The 15,172-nt window shown below is 40.6% G+C and overlaps 1 protein-coding gene across 1 annotated transcript in view; it reads right to left on the bottom strand.

The window, feature by feature from the left end:
* The window catches only part of LOC140740521 (Y+L amino acid transporter 2-like), a 186,421-nt gene that overhangs the window by 160,320 nt on the left and 10,929 nt on the right, over positions 1–15,172 (bottom strand). The window contains exon 3 of the mRNA XM_073069739.1: positions 13,297–13,422. Within this exon, the coding sequence (XP_072925840.1) occupies positions 13,297–13,422 (126 nt within the window). The remainder of the gene's footprint in view (positions 1–13,296; positions 13,423–15,172) is intronic.

Raw genomic sequence — 15,172 nt, 5'->3', positions numbered from 1 at the left:
AGATCAGAGTGCAGAGACAGAGGGTGGAAGCTCTCATGCTATCTATTTGAAGTAGGTTGTCATGACTTTATTGTGTTCACTTTCCAGAAGTGGCTGCGTGAGCTTGGCTTCACTAGAAGAGAGATCAAGTCAACAGCAATCCTGTAGCTGAGACAGCAGAAACAGGATCATGATGGGTGTGGGCCAAGTACGTCCAGAGGGGCAGATAGTCGGACAGTGTATCCATCTTTTGCAAACCCTTCAATAGTTGCATAGGCACCTGCAGAGTAGACTATCTGTTGGATGTAAGTGACCAACAACTCTGATAGAGGCAGATGCCAGGTTGTTGAGGTCACCTGTGGGAGGTGGTGCTTTAGCACTGCAGGCCCACAACCTTGAGGGAGTCTTGGTGGCAGATCAACTGATGATCCCACTGGTGATAGTACAGGACAGGACAGCTCAGAAGGGAAGGAGGGAAAAGAGGAGAGCAGTAGTGATAGGGGATTCAATAGTTAGGGGGACAGATAAGAGGTTCTGTGGAAGAGATCGAGAATCCCGGATGATCTGTTGCCTCCCTGGTGCCAGGGTCCGCAATATCTCAGATCGAGTTCTCAATATTCTCAAGAGGGAGGGTGAGCAGCCGGATGTCGTGGTCCATGTAGGGACCAATGACGTGGGTAGGAAGAGTGAGGAGGTCCTGAAAGGTGAGTTTAGGGAGTTAGGCGCCAAGTTAAAGGTCAGGACCTCCAGGATAGCAATCTCAGGATTGCCACCAGTGCCACGTGCAAGCGGGTTTAGAAATAGTAAGATAGTGCAGATCAACACGTGGCTGAAGACATGGTGCAGGAGGGAGAGCTTCAGATTTATAGATAATTGGACAGTTTTCCAGGGAAGGTGGGACCTGTTCCAGTGGAGCATCTGAACTGGAGGGGAACAAATATTCTTGCAGGTAGGTTTGCTAGAGAGGCTCCAGTGGATTTAAACTAGATACAAGGGGGGAGGGGAACCAGAGTGTAGGAACAAATGTGTGGGAGAAGGAAAAGAAGATAGTAAAGTTGTTTGCACCGTTAGAGATAAACAGAGAGTAAGAGGTGGAGAATTTCTTAAATGCATTTATTTTAATGCTAGGAGCATTGTAAGAAAGGTGGATGAGTTTAGAGCATGGATTGATACCTGGAAATATGATGTTGTAGCTATTAGTGAAACATGGCTGCAGGAGGGGTGTGATTGGCAACTCAATATTCCTGGATTCCATTGCTTTAGGTGTGACTGAATCGGAGGGACAAGAGGGGGAGGTGTTGCTTTGTTTATCAGAGAAAATATTACAGCAGTGCTCTGGCAGGATAGATTAGAGGGCTTGTCTATTTGGGTGGAATTGAGGAATGGGAAAGGTGTAGTAACACTTATAGGGCAGTATTATAGACCACCTAATGGGGAGCGAGAATAGGAGGAGCAAATTTGCAAGGAAATAGCAGATATTTGTAGTAAGCACAGGGTTGTGATTGTGGGAGATTTTAATTTTCCATACATAAACTGGGAAGCCCATACTGTAAAAGGGCTGGATGGTTTGGAGTTTGTAAAATGTGTGCAGGATAGTTTTTTTGCAGCAATATATAGAGGTACCAACTAGAGAAGGGGCAGTGTTGGATCTCCTGTTAGGGAATGAGATAGGTCAGGTGACGGAGGTATGCGCTGGGGAACACTTCGGTTCCAGTGATCACAATGCCATTAGTTTCAATATAATTATGGAGAAGGATAGGACTAGACCCAGGGTTGAAATTTTTGATTGGAGAAAGGCTAACTTTGAGGAGATGCGAAAGGATTTAGAAGGAGTGGATTGGGACAATTTGTTTTATGGGAAGGATGTAATAGAGAAATGGAGGTCATTTAAAGGTGAAATTTTGAGGGTACAGAATCTTTATGTTCCTGTTAGGTTGAAAGGAAAGGTTAAAAGTTTGAGAGAGCGATGATTTTCAAGGGATATTGGAAACTTGGTTTGGAAAAAGAGTGAGATCTACAATAAATATAAGCAGCATCGAGTAAATGAGGTGCTCGAGGAATATAAAGAATGTAAGAAGAATCTTAAAAAAGAAATTAGAAAAGCTAAAAGAAGATATGAGGTTGCTTTGGCAAGTAAGGTGAAAATAAATCCAAGGTTTTCTACAGTTATATATTAATAGCAAAAGGATAGTGAGGGATAAAATTGGTCCCTTAGAGAATCAGAGTGGACAATTATGTGTGGAGCCAAGAGAGATGGGGGAGATTTTGAACAATTTCTTTTCTTCGGTATTCAGTAAGGAGAAGGATATTGAATTGTGTAAGGTAAGGGAAACAAGTAGGGAAGTTATGGAAACTATGATGATTTAAGAGGAGGAAGTACTGGCGCTTTTAAGGAATATAAAAGTGGATAAATCTCCAAGTCCTGACAGGATATTCCTTAGGACATTGAGGGAAGTTAGTGTAGAAATAGCAGGGGCTCTGAAAGAAATATTTCAAATGTCATTAGAAATGGGGATGTACTACCTTTTGTTTTAATAATTGATAATAGTTAGCTGAAATTTATATGCTGGAATGTAAAGGGATTGAACCATCCTGTCAAAAGAAGGAAGGTGTTTACCATCTTAAGCAACTTAAAGCTGACATTGCCTTCCTGCAAGAAACTCACATTCAAAGTTTCAACAATTCTCGGCTTATGTCAAGATGGGTGAGTCAGCACTTCCATTTTTCCTTCCCGGCCAAAGCCAGCGGGGGTTTCTATCCTTATTAATCAAAATGTTCCTTTTGAGCTCCACAGTAAGATATCTGATACAAATGGTCGTTTTATTATTGTTTCTGGCAAATTATATAATACTAAGGTAATATTAGCTAATTTGTATGCTCCTAATTTGGATGATGTGAACTTTTTTGAATGTTCTTTTCCTTATTACCTGATCTGAATTCAGGTAATTCAAATCAGGGTGACTTTATTTGTTGGTTAGATCCAGCTTTGGATCGATCGTCCTCTGCTCCTAGATTACCTACTAAATCTGCTTTAGCTATTCATTCTTTCCTTTCTAACTATGGTATCTCCAATGTGTGGTTTTTTCATCTTACTGAGAGAGATTATTCCTTTTTTTCACATGTCCACCATACTTTTACTAGAATTATTTTTTAATTGATAATCAGCTGATTTCATTTGTTCACTCTTGTGATTATCAGAGTATATTGATCTCAGATCATGCTCCAGTTACTTTGTCTTTAAATTTCCCCAGTCTCCCTCAAATGAATAAACATTGGCGTTTTAATCCGACTTTGTTATCGGATGATGATTTTGTAAAATTTATGAAGGATCAGATAATTTTTTTCCTAAACACCAATACGTCATCTGAAATTTCATCCCAGATTGTCAGGGATGCTATGAAAGCGTATCTAAGGGGGTCAAATAATTTCATATACAGTGAATCTCAAAAGAAAGACCCATTTAGAGCAATTAGATTTGATCAGTCAGATTAAAGTACTAGACCAACTATATGCTCAGACTAAAAATCCTGAATTGTACAAGCAGCGAGTAGAATTTCAAACTAAATTTGACTTTATCTCCACTCAACCAGTTGAACGTCAATTTATTGAAAGCAAGAGCCGCTTTTATATTCATGGTGATAAATCTGGCAAGTTTCTAGTTAATCAATTGAGACGCTCTAAAGCCAAGCAATATTACAAAGATTTGAATGGAGAATGGGAATATTACATTGAATCATTCTGAAATTAATGACTCATTTAAGAACTTTTATTCTCCACTTTACACCTTTGAATCTTTAAATAATAATATCTGTTGACCTTTTTTAAATAGTTTGAATATTCCTTCGCTCTCCTCTGACTTTAAAGCAAAACTTAATGAGCCAATATCACAAGAAGTAGTATCTTCTGCCATTTCTGCACTGTCGTCGGGCAAATCACCGGGACCTGATGGGTTCTCTGCAGAATTTTATAAATCATTTTCCTCACTTCTTTCATCTCCATTACTTTTAGTTCTATTTGATTTGTTTAAACATGGTAATTTGCCACTATCATTTAATGAGGCATGTATTATTCTTTTACCTAAAAAAGGTAAAGATCCAACAGAGTGTTCCTCCTATAGGCCGATTTCTTTGTTAAATGTTGATGTTAAAATTTTGGCCAAAGTTTTGGCCCACAGATTGGAAAATATTATACTTTCTATTATTTCTGATGACCAAACCGGTTTTATTAAAAATCATCTTCCCTTTTTTAATATACGATGTTTATTTAATATTTTATATTCACCCTCATTTGGGACTCCTGAATGTGTTATTTCTCTTGATGAGGAGAAAGTGTTTGATCGTGTAGAGTGGAATTGCCTTTTTGCGGTTTTAGAAAAATTTGATCTTGGTCAAAGTTTTATTTCTTGGATTAAATTGTTATACCTATGTCCTACCGCTTCTGTTCTGACTAACTCGCAGCAATCCCAGTCGTTTAGCCTTAAACGTGGCACCCGTCAAGGATGCCCTTTAAGTCCCTTCCTTTTTGATTTGGCTATAGAGCCACTGGCGATTGCATTTCGAAGTTGCCCTGAACTGACGGGGATTTGGAGGGGGGTGTTGAGCATAAAGTTTCTCTTTATGCCGACAATTTATTACTTTTTCTATCAAATCCATCCACTTCCTTACTCCCAATGTTTTTACTTCTTGATCAATTCAGCCAGCTTTCTGGCTATAAACTCAATCTATACAAGAGTGAACTCTTTCCAATTAATAAAGAAGCACAAGCATTAGTATTTTGTGACTTCCCTTTTAAAGTAGTTAATAATCGATTTACTTACCTTGGCATTACAGTTACAAGGAATTTCAAGGATCTTTTTTGTGAAAATTTTACTAATCTTTTGAACTCTACAAAACAGAGTTTGTCACAATGGTCACCCTTATCTATGTCTCTGGTAGGTTGTGTTAATGTTATTAAAGTGTATATCCTTCCTAAAGTTTTATACTTATTTCAATCTATTCCAATTTTTATTTCTAAAGCTTTTTTTGATTCCTTAGATTCTATTATTTTGTCCTATCTATGGAAGGGTAAACGTTCTAGACTTAATAAAGCTTACCTGCAAAAATCTAAAAAAGGTGGTATGGCTTTACCTAACTTCCACTTATACTATTGGACAGCTAATATTCGCTGTCTTACTGTTTGGTCCTTTTTTCATAACCAGTCTGATTGTCCTAAATGGGTGGCAATGGAGTTGAATTCTGCACTCCCTTGTCGCTTGCCTAGACTAATTGTTAATCCTCTTATTAGACATACTCCGAGAATTTGGGCCCAGTTTAGAAAATTTAATGGTCTTCATGGTTTCTCTCTTTCTAGTCCTATCTTGCATAATCACCTTTTCTTACCTTCTATGCAAGATTCAACATTTCATGATGGCTATAGAAGGGGCATTAGGCACTTTGAAGATCTTTTCATTGATAATCGTTTCACAACTTTCCAGCAATTTTCTGCAAAATTCAATCTACCTAATGCCCACTTCTTTAGATACCTTCAAATTAGACATTTCATTAATTCTTTATTATCCAATTTTCCTGTGATGCCTGAGAAAAACATTGTGGACCTGTTTCTTTCTATTAATCCATTGGGCAAAGGCTTAATATCTTTTATTCGTGATAAATTAGTGACCCTAAGGCATGCCCCCTTTGATAAAATTAGAACCGCTTGGGAGCATGACTTAAACATTTCTTTATCTGATGCAGTTTGGGACTCAATTCTCAAGTCAGTTAATTCAACCTCTCTTTGTGCTCGCCACTGTCTTTTACAGTTTAAGGTTGTACATAGGGCTCACATGTCCAAATCTAAATTGTCCTGATTTTACCCTAACATTAGTCCTGTTGGCGAGGCTTCTGTTAACCATATGTACTGGGCCTGTCCTAGTCTGGAGAAATTTTGGAGAGAAGTTTTCTTAACTTTATTCTATATTCTTAATTGCCACTTAGAACATAATCCTCTGATTGCTCTTTATGGTACCTTGGGTGAGCAAAATACATTTGAGTCTGACTAAACGTCGAACATTATCTTTTGGCTAGACACTTAATTCTTCTTAGGTGGAGAGATGTTGCCCCACCCACCCATGCTCAATGGCTTAATGATATTATGTCCTGTTTAGACCTTGAAAAAATTCACTACTCACTTCTCAACTCGGACGTAACACTTCACAAGATGTGGGGACCTTTTCTTGAATATTTTCATAACTCCTCTTTAGATTAAGTCTATTTTTTTTACAATCCCTTACTTTCAGCTTTTTTTTCTTTCTTTCTTAGGTAGTAGGCATTACTATTCTTTGTTTTTACTTTCATTTACAGTTTTGGGGGTTTGAATGCTCCGATTAATATTTTTTACATCTTGCAATGATTGGCCTGGAGTTTTTTTTTTCTGTGGGAGGTGGGGAGGATACTAACTTTATATGATTTTATTTTGGGTGCTCTTTCATCATTGTTTTGAAATATATTATTGTTATGTTTATTTTGCACTGTATTAATCATTTTGCTGTTGGGTTTTTGCTGTAGTAATTGTAGAAATGCATAAAAAAGATCAATTTAAAAAAAGAAACGGGGATGGTGCCGGAGGATTGGCGTATTGCTCATGTTGTTCTATTGTTTAAAAGGGTTCTAAAAGTAAACCTAGCAATTATAGGCCTGTAAGTTTGACGTCAGTGGTGGGTAAATTAATGGAAAGTATTCTTAGAGATGGTATATATAATTATCTGGATAGACAGGGTCTGATTAGGAACAGTCAACGTGGATTTGTGCATGGAAGGTCATGTTTGACAAATCTTATTGAATTTTTGAAGAGGTTACTAGGAAAATTGACAAGGGTAAAGCAGTGGATATTGTCTATATGGACTTCAGTAAGGCCTTTGACATGGTTCCGCACAGAAGGTTAGTTAGGAAGGTTCAATCTTTAGGTATTAATATTGAAGTAGTAAAATGGATTCAGCAGTGGCTGGATGGGAGATGCCAGATAGTAGTGGTGGATAACTGTTTGTCAGGTTAAGGGCTGGTGACTACAGGTGTGCCTCAGGGTACTGGGTCCAATGTTGTTTATCATATACATTAATGATCTGGATGATGGGGTGGTAAATTGGATTAGTAAGTATGCAGATGATACTGAGATAGGTGGCATTGTGGATAATGAAGTAGGTTTTCAAAGCTCGCAGAGAGATTTAGGCCAGTTAGAAGAGTGGGCTGAAAGTTGGCAGATGGAGTTTAATGCTGATAAGTATGAGGTGCTACATTTTGGTAGGACTAATCAAAATAGGACATACATGGTAAATGGTAGGGCATTGAGGAATGCAGTAGAACAGAGTGATCTAGGAATAATGGTGCATAGTTCCCCGAAGGTGGAATCTCATGTGGATAGGGTGGTGAAGAAAGCTTTTGGTATGCTGGCCTTTATAAATCAGAGCATTGAGTATAGGAGTTGGGATGTAATGTTAAAATTGTACAATGCATTGGTGAGGCCAAATTTGGAGTATTGTGTACAGTTCTGGTCACCGAATTATAGGAAAGATGTCAACAAAATAGAGAGAGTACAGAGGAGATTTACTAGAATGTTACCTGGGTTTCAGCACCTAAGTTACAGAGAAAGGTAGAACAAGTTAGGACTTTATTCTTTGGCGCGTAGAAGGTTGAGGGGGGACTTGACAGAGGTAGTTAAAATTATGAGGGGGATAGATAGAGTTGACGTGGATAGGCTTTTCCCATTGAGAGTAGGGGAGATTCAAACAAGAGGACATGAGTTGAGTTAGGGGGCAAAAGTTTAGGGGTAACATGAGGGGGAACTTCTTTACTCAGAGAGTGGTAGCTGTGTGGAACAAGCTTCCAGTAAAAGTGGTAGAGGCAGGTTCGATATTGTCATTTAATGTAAAATTGGATAGGTATATGGACAGGAAAGGAATGGAGGGTTATGGGCTGAGTGCAGGTCAGTGGGACTAGGTGAGCAGCACAGACTAGAAGGGCCGAGATGGCCTGTTTCCGTGCTGTAGTTGTTATATGGTTATATATGGTTAACATCTTAGTCCACGTGTATTTTCAATTCATTTGCACAGCAGAATGAGGATGACTATGACTGTCAGTGGAAGCCACTACTATTCCCCAACCAGATCTGAGAAACGAACCTATTGATAACCCTGATTTTATTATTCTCTTAGACGGCTCTTTGCACCGCCCAAAAGGTGATCTGTTGCTGGTAGGGTATGTTATAGTAACTCCCTACGAGGTAATAGAAGCTTATTCCTTGCCAATAGGAACACCAGCACAGGCAGCAGAACTTTATGCAGTGACCCGTGCTTGCATTTTGGCGGAAGTAAATACTGTCAATATTTATACTGGCTCACGTTATGTGTTTGGGGTAGCACATGACCTTGGACAATTGTGCAAAAAAATAGAAGATTTACCTGCTCATCGTGAAAAGTGATTAAACATGCCTCCCTAGTGCTTAACCTTTTAGAAGGTTTAGCTGCCACAGGAGTTAGCAATAATTAACTGCAAGGCACACACCTCAGCCAAGGATGAGGTCTCCAAGGGAAATCAGTTTGCAGACAAAGTGGCAAGACAGGTGGCTCTTCAGCAACAGCCTGTGCTACAAGCCCCTCAGGCTGAATCGGAAGGGAAGGAGCTCCCTGTGTCAATTGATGTCCAGCATTTGCAGGAAGCCCAAAATCTTGCCTCACAGCAAGAGAAATATACCTGGAGCAAATCTGGATGCTACCAGGATACCAGTTTATGGCATCACCCAAACAACAGAGTAGTGTGCCCGTAGTTTAATTTTGCCCCTGGCTCGCCTGGCACATGGCTAGGCTCACATGGGCAAAGGAGGGATGCAGCGATTCAACGATGGTATGCCCCAGGGATTACATCACTATCGAGAAGGTAGCATGAACTTGCTTAGCTTGCCAGCAAAACAACAGAGGAAAAAGGGGGTTTAAGTATATATTAGTAATAGCAGACATGTTTTCCAGAAGGGTGGAGGCCTATCCAACTAGGAGGGATGATACAATAACTGTGGTGAACGTATTGATGAAAGAAATTATACCTAAGTTTGGAATTCCCAGAAGGATAAATAGCGACCGGGGAATCAATTTTACAAAGTTAGTGCAGGGACTGAAGGAAGCCTTGGGGTTCCAGTGGAAATTCCATATCCCCTATCAGCCCCAGTCCTCAGGTATGGTGGAAAGAGTAAATGGAGAAATAAAAGCAGCGTTGACAAAAGTTTGTCAGCGAAACGGCCTCAGATTGCCAGAAGCATTACCCTTAGTAATGTACACTTGCAAAACCAGAATAGAAATCCAGGACTTAACCCTCATGAAATTTTGATGGGGCGACCTATGACGACAGGAACTAAACCTCTCACGACCCCAGGAAAGGTAGCACTAATATGGAATGATGAGAAGACTCTGAAATATGCACAGCATTGTGTCAGGAGGCAGGAAATTGTATGAGAGGGTCCAGCAAGTGCAGGTACCTTTAACCGAAGGTAACATGCATCCATATAAGCCGGAGATAGAATATATGTGAGATCAATGAATAAAGATTCTTTCTCTCCCAGGTGGAAAGGCCCCTACCTAGTGCTACTGATGACCTGTACAACAGTTAAGGTGAAGGAGAAACCTGATTGGACACACACCACCAGGTGCAAGTTGCACTACGATGGAGGAGAAATAAACGCTGAAAAAGTGAAATCTTCCCCGAGAAAGGAACGACGCTGAGAACTAAGAACCAAGTGTTATTAAAAGACTGAAGAAAAAAATATAATCTAACCTGTAGCTCATGTTACATGTATTTAGTGACTGTAATTATTAACAAAGTATATACTCCATAAAGGACTGACATGAGAGAAGTAGTGTTAATAACCATATTGGGGGTACGATTGACTCAGTGTAACAGCGTCAGAGGATAAATACGGAGAAGTGGAGAAAAAGTTTTGAGCCTGTGAAGGAACGACACGGTCACCCACACTTACACAATACATGGTGGCAATTAGCTAATTATATGGCCTACCGCACAAATTTAAACAACTGTTATGTTTGCATGGCAGTTCCCCATTCAGCGCACAGTCCGGTAAATCTTAAATCCTTGTCAGTGGGAAAAGAGCCCTTGTTATGTATATCGGTAGGATTACAGGTACTATTTCAGGCAGCGAGTCTGCTCGAAATTGTCTCAACTCTGTAAAGTAGCTGGACTTGAATAATCTTAAGTTATGGGGAAACACCGCCACTATATTGACAACCAAGAGAAAGTCTGCAGATGCTGGAAATCCGAGCAACACTCACAAAATGCTGGAGGAACTCGGCAGGCCAGGCAGCATCTATGGTAAAAAGTAGAGTCGACATTTCGGGCCGAAACCCTTCAGCAGGACTGGAGAAAAAAACAGCCGAGGAGTAGATTGTAAAGGTGGGGGGAGAGGAGAGAGAAATGCCAGGCGATAGGTGAAACTTGGAGGGGGAGGGATGAAGCAAAGAGCTAGGAAGTTGATTGGTGAAAGAGACAGAAGGCCATGAAAGAAAGAAGGGTGGGGGGGGAGCACCAGAGGGAGGCGATGGATGGGCAAGGAGATAACACGAGAGAGAGAGAGAGAAGGGATGGGATATGGTGAAGAGGGGGGGGGTTAGTGGAGGCATTACTGGAAGTTTCAGAAATCAAATTTTCATGTCATCAGGTTGGAGGCTGCCCCCAAACAACTTTCACAGGATGTGCTCCCTCTATTGTCTCTTAAGTTCGGGCCTTAGACAATAGCTTCAACACCACCGCCACACCACTGCCAAGAGGGATGTATGTAAAAACCCATGTAGCCCCAGCTCTGGTCTGTTTGTGTTCAGGACTTGGGTCTAAGAAAAACTGGTTAGAATTTTCCTTGTGTGATAGGTCCTTTGTGCCTCTAATGCAGTGGTCCAATCAACCCAACAATGTGACCAACAGAGAGTACTGGACAGGTAAAAATTGGACCAACGTTACTGTTCACCACTTCTATAATATATGGATGGCAATGGGAATATACAGGATGCTGGATTTGTGGGTCTAGGGCATATCTGTGGCTCCCTAGGCAATAGGCTGGGTGTTGCTATTTGGGAAAGTTGTCTACCCCTGTTACAGATATAGTCTCACCACTCCATGTTTCTCCTGCAGACCACCTACACTCATGAACTAGACAAGATCTTCAGATTTCTGTGGGGAATAAGTTTTTAGGGGTTACTCCCCTGTTAGGGTAAAGTAAATAATGCCCATATACTAGATAATATAAGTGTAGAACTAGAACAGTTGACCAATGAGACAATGGAGGGATTCACCATTAACAAGGAAATGCAAAATCTTCCTCTGGTGACCTTACAGAACAGAATGGCCCTAGACTATGTATTAGCCATGGAAGGAGGGGTCTGTGCACTAATAGAGAAAGAATGTTGCACCTATGTACCCGATGCTTCAGAAAATATGACCCATGTGTTAGAACATATGGCCCAGCTGCGAGACGAAATACATAGACTTAAGTATCAAGTCCCTCCAGAAGGCTGGGATTTATTTAGATTGGTTAAATCAGTGTTAGGAGAAGAATTTTCCTGGTTACAGACCCTCTTTACCAGCTCATTGCCCTGATCTGTTTAGCGGTGGTAGTTCATTGTATCATTCAATTATGCATTTACTGGGTCTGTGCCCCTCCAAAGTCAAAGCAGGGGAGACAGTAGCATGATTGTATGTGCAATCTCACAACACGGGAGAGGGAAGAAGAGGATCATTACGATTTAGAGGAATGTTTAAGAATGCCCCCTTACCTAGTGAATTATGAGCCCCCTTTTCAGAACAAAGGGAATACAAATCTTTAAGTGTTGATCAGAAAGACTAACAAGGAGGGATTTGTGGTAAAAATGGTTAAAACTAGTGTATGATGGGATACCTGACCATTCTAGAACCAGCTAGATTTAAGACTGCTGATGCAAGTCAGGAATAACCTTGAATGATCAGCGCAGTGCCAGAAATTCAAATACATGAGATATAAAGTCCTAGGACACAAAAGTACACTGCAGATGCTGGGGTCAAAGCAACATGTACAACACACTGGAGGAACTCAGCGGGTCGGGCAGTATCCGTGGAAACGAGCAGCCAACATTTCGGGCCGAGACCCTTCATCAGGACTGAAGAGGCGGGGGCAGGGGCCCTATAAAGAAGGGGGGTAGGGTAGGAAGAAGGCTGGTAGGTACCTGTTGAGAGACCAATGAGAGGAAAGATCAAGGGGTGGGGGAGGGGAAGCAGGGAGGGGATAGGCAGGAAAGGTGAAGAAGGAAGGTAAGGGGAAAGCATTATGTGTAGTAGAAGAAGGCAGCATCATGAGAGAGGTGATAGGCAGCTGGAATGGGGGAAGGGCGAGGGAGGGAATTACCAGAAGTTGGAGAATTCAATGTTCATGCCAAGGGGCTGGAGACTATCCCCTCCCTGCTTCCCCTCCCCCACCCCTTGATCTTTCCTCTCACTCGTCTCTCAACTGGCACCTACCAGTTTTCTCCTTCCCACCCTCCCCCTACCTTCTTTATAGGGCCCCTGCCCCCTCCCTCTTCAGTCCTGACGAAAGGTCTCAGCCCGAAATGTTGACTGCTCATTTCCACGGATGCTGCCCGACCTGCTGAGTTCCATTAAGTCCTAGGAACCAGGAGGGAGGATATGTTTGGGAGTAAATCGTGAGTCCTGATAACAGAAAATAAAGAGGACTAGTAGACTCGTGCTGATAGACAATTGACATATCTTCTCAACAATTGATCATATACTGACTGTGGGATATGAAACAAAGTTTTGTGAAAGTTGTTTGTCTTACTACAATATATAAATATGAGCACTGTATAACCAAAAAATCAGAGTTCTGGTGGCAGTGGAGGCTACTGCAGACTCTCCACAATATTATGTTAATAAACTCTGGTGTTCTTAGTTAGTGTTTCCACAACATCCTCTATCAATACCGATTATGAACTAATACACAGTTTTATAATACTGTATTGGTAGTGTTCTAATTTGTTTTGTATTTCATTTAAATACATAATTGTTAATCAGTTAAACAGCAGTTTGTCTTTTGAATACCTTTTTAACTATTGCTATGAAACTGCTAATTGGCCAAAAGGTACTGAGCACGATGTGTCACAATCAACCAGAATTCACTGTATACCAAGAAGAAAGGAATAACAGTTATATACCAATACGGTTAAATAAAGAGTGATGGGAAGAGATTTGCAAAACATTAGCTGACATGGAGAAACTGGATAAATGGCTTGAATATCTACATTATAGTACACAGTTCTCTTACCTTTGGCTAGTCTAACCATCCCTGTAATAATAATAATGACTAGACCGCCAATTTTGGCAAATGAGAGCACATCCTGGATTCTGGTTCCCCATTTTACGCTGGCACAGTTTATAAGAGTAAGCGTGCCTATATATGAAAAAGTACAAGCAGATTTCAATAGAACAACTTTTTTTTAAGATACACTTTTATCTCCTTATTTGAATTGCATTCTGGTTCAATGGTTATTACATTAAGCATTTACTACACAGTCATGGTATAATAATTCAATGAACCATTCATTGGGTTAGTCTAAAACATAGCATGTTTCATCCATTTCATCCATTGTTCTTGTGCCAGCTCTTTGAACAAACTACCCAGTTTAAATGGATGCACTTCATCTTTGATTTTGTTAATTCTTTTGAATTTTTGCTCTCTGGTTGCCAAACTTAATAATGAAAACAGCTTACTATTTTTCAAACCCTATTAAAATCTCCACGATTTTGAACATTTCTGTCTAAACTGCCCTAAATTTTCTCTGCATTAAGGAGCAGAATCCCAGTTTCTGCGCAGTCTTTTTCCATAACTAAAATCTTACATCTCTGGTACCATTCCAGTAAATTTACTCCAAGCCACGAGCTTTGACTTACTTGGAGAAATGTAGTATCCAGAATTTCAATATTCAAACCAAATTATCTACCTGGGTTCAAAGCTGGTTTACAAAGAATTAACATATTTGATGTCCATCCTATCATTTTCAAAGACTTATGTATGCACATTCACAAGTCAATGTTCCTGAACTCCTTTAAAAATTGTACAGTATTCCTCCTACCGACATTTTGCACTTCTGAATGTAAATCTAATCTGCCCTTCATATTATCCTGAAAAACACACACAAAATACTGGAGGAACTCAGCAGGTTAGGAGGCATCTCTAGAAATGAATTATCAGTTGATGTTACAGGCCGAGATCCTTCTTCAAGACTGGAAAGGAAGGGGGAAGGTGCCAGAATAAAAAGGTGGAGGGAAGATTAGCTAGGTGATAGGTGAAGCCAAGTGTGTAGGAAAGGTAGAGGGCTGGACAAGAAGGAGCCTGATAGGAAAGGAGTGTGGACAATGGGAGAAAGGGAAGGGAGAGGAGAATCAGGGACATGTGAGGAGAAGTAAGAGGCCAGAGAGAGGAATAGAAAAAGAGGGAAGGGGAAGGGAAAATAAAACTACCTGAAGGAAAAATCAATGTTCATGCCTTCAGGTTGAAGTTTACCTGGATGGAATATAAGATGTTGCTCCTCCATCCTGAGAGAGGCCTCATCATGGCAAAAGAGGAGGACATGGACCAAACACGAGGAAATCTGCAGATGCTGGAAATTCAAACAACAACACACACAAAATACTGGTAGAACACAGCAGGCTAGGCAGCATCTATAGGGAGAAGCGATGTCGACGTTTCGGGCCGAGACGTCGACATCGCTTCTCCCTATAGATGCTGCCTAGCCTGCTGTGTTCTACCAGCATTTTGTGGACATGGACCAATATGTTAAAACGGGAATGGGAAAATGAATTAAAATGGTTGGATATTGGGAAATTCCACATTTGGTAGCAGATAGAGCAGAACTGCTCGACAAAACAATCCCCCAATATATATAAGGAATCACCAATGTAGAGGAGGCCACATTGAGAACATCTGATACAAAAGATGGCCCCAGCAGATTCACAGTTTTAGTGCTGCCTCACCTGCAAGGACAGATTGGGATCCTGATGGAGGTAATGGAGGAGGTGAATGGGCAGTTGTATCATTTCTGTTGCTTGCAGGGATATTTGCCAGGAGGGGGATTAGTGAGGAGGGATGAATAAACAAGAGAATCACAGAGGGAGTGACCCCTGTGGAAAGCGGAGTTAAA

The sequence above is a fragment of the Hemitrygon akajei genome, chromosome 17, assembly GCF_048418815.1.
Source record: "Hemitrygon akajei chromosome 17, sHemAka1.3, whole genome shotgun sequence".
NCBI classification, from domain to species: domain Eukaryota; kingdom Metazoa; phylum Chordata; class Chondrichthyes; order Myliobatiformes; family Dasyatidae; genus Hemitrygon; species Hemitrygon akajei.
Note: the sequence above shows the minus strand (reverse complement) of the source record. Positions and strands in the feature narration are given on the sequence as shown.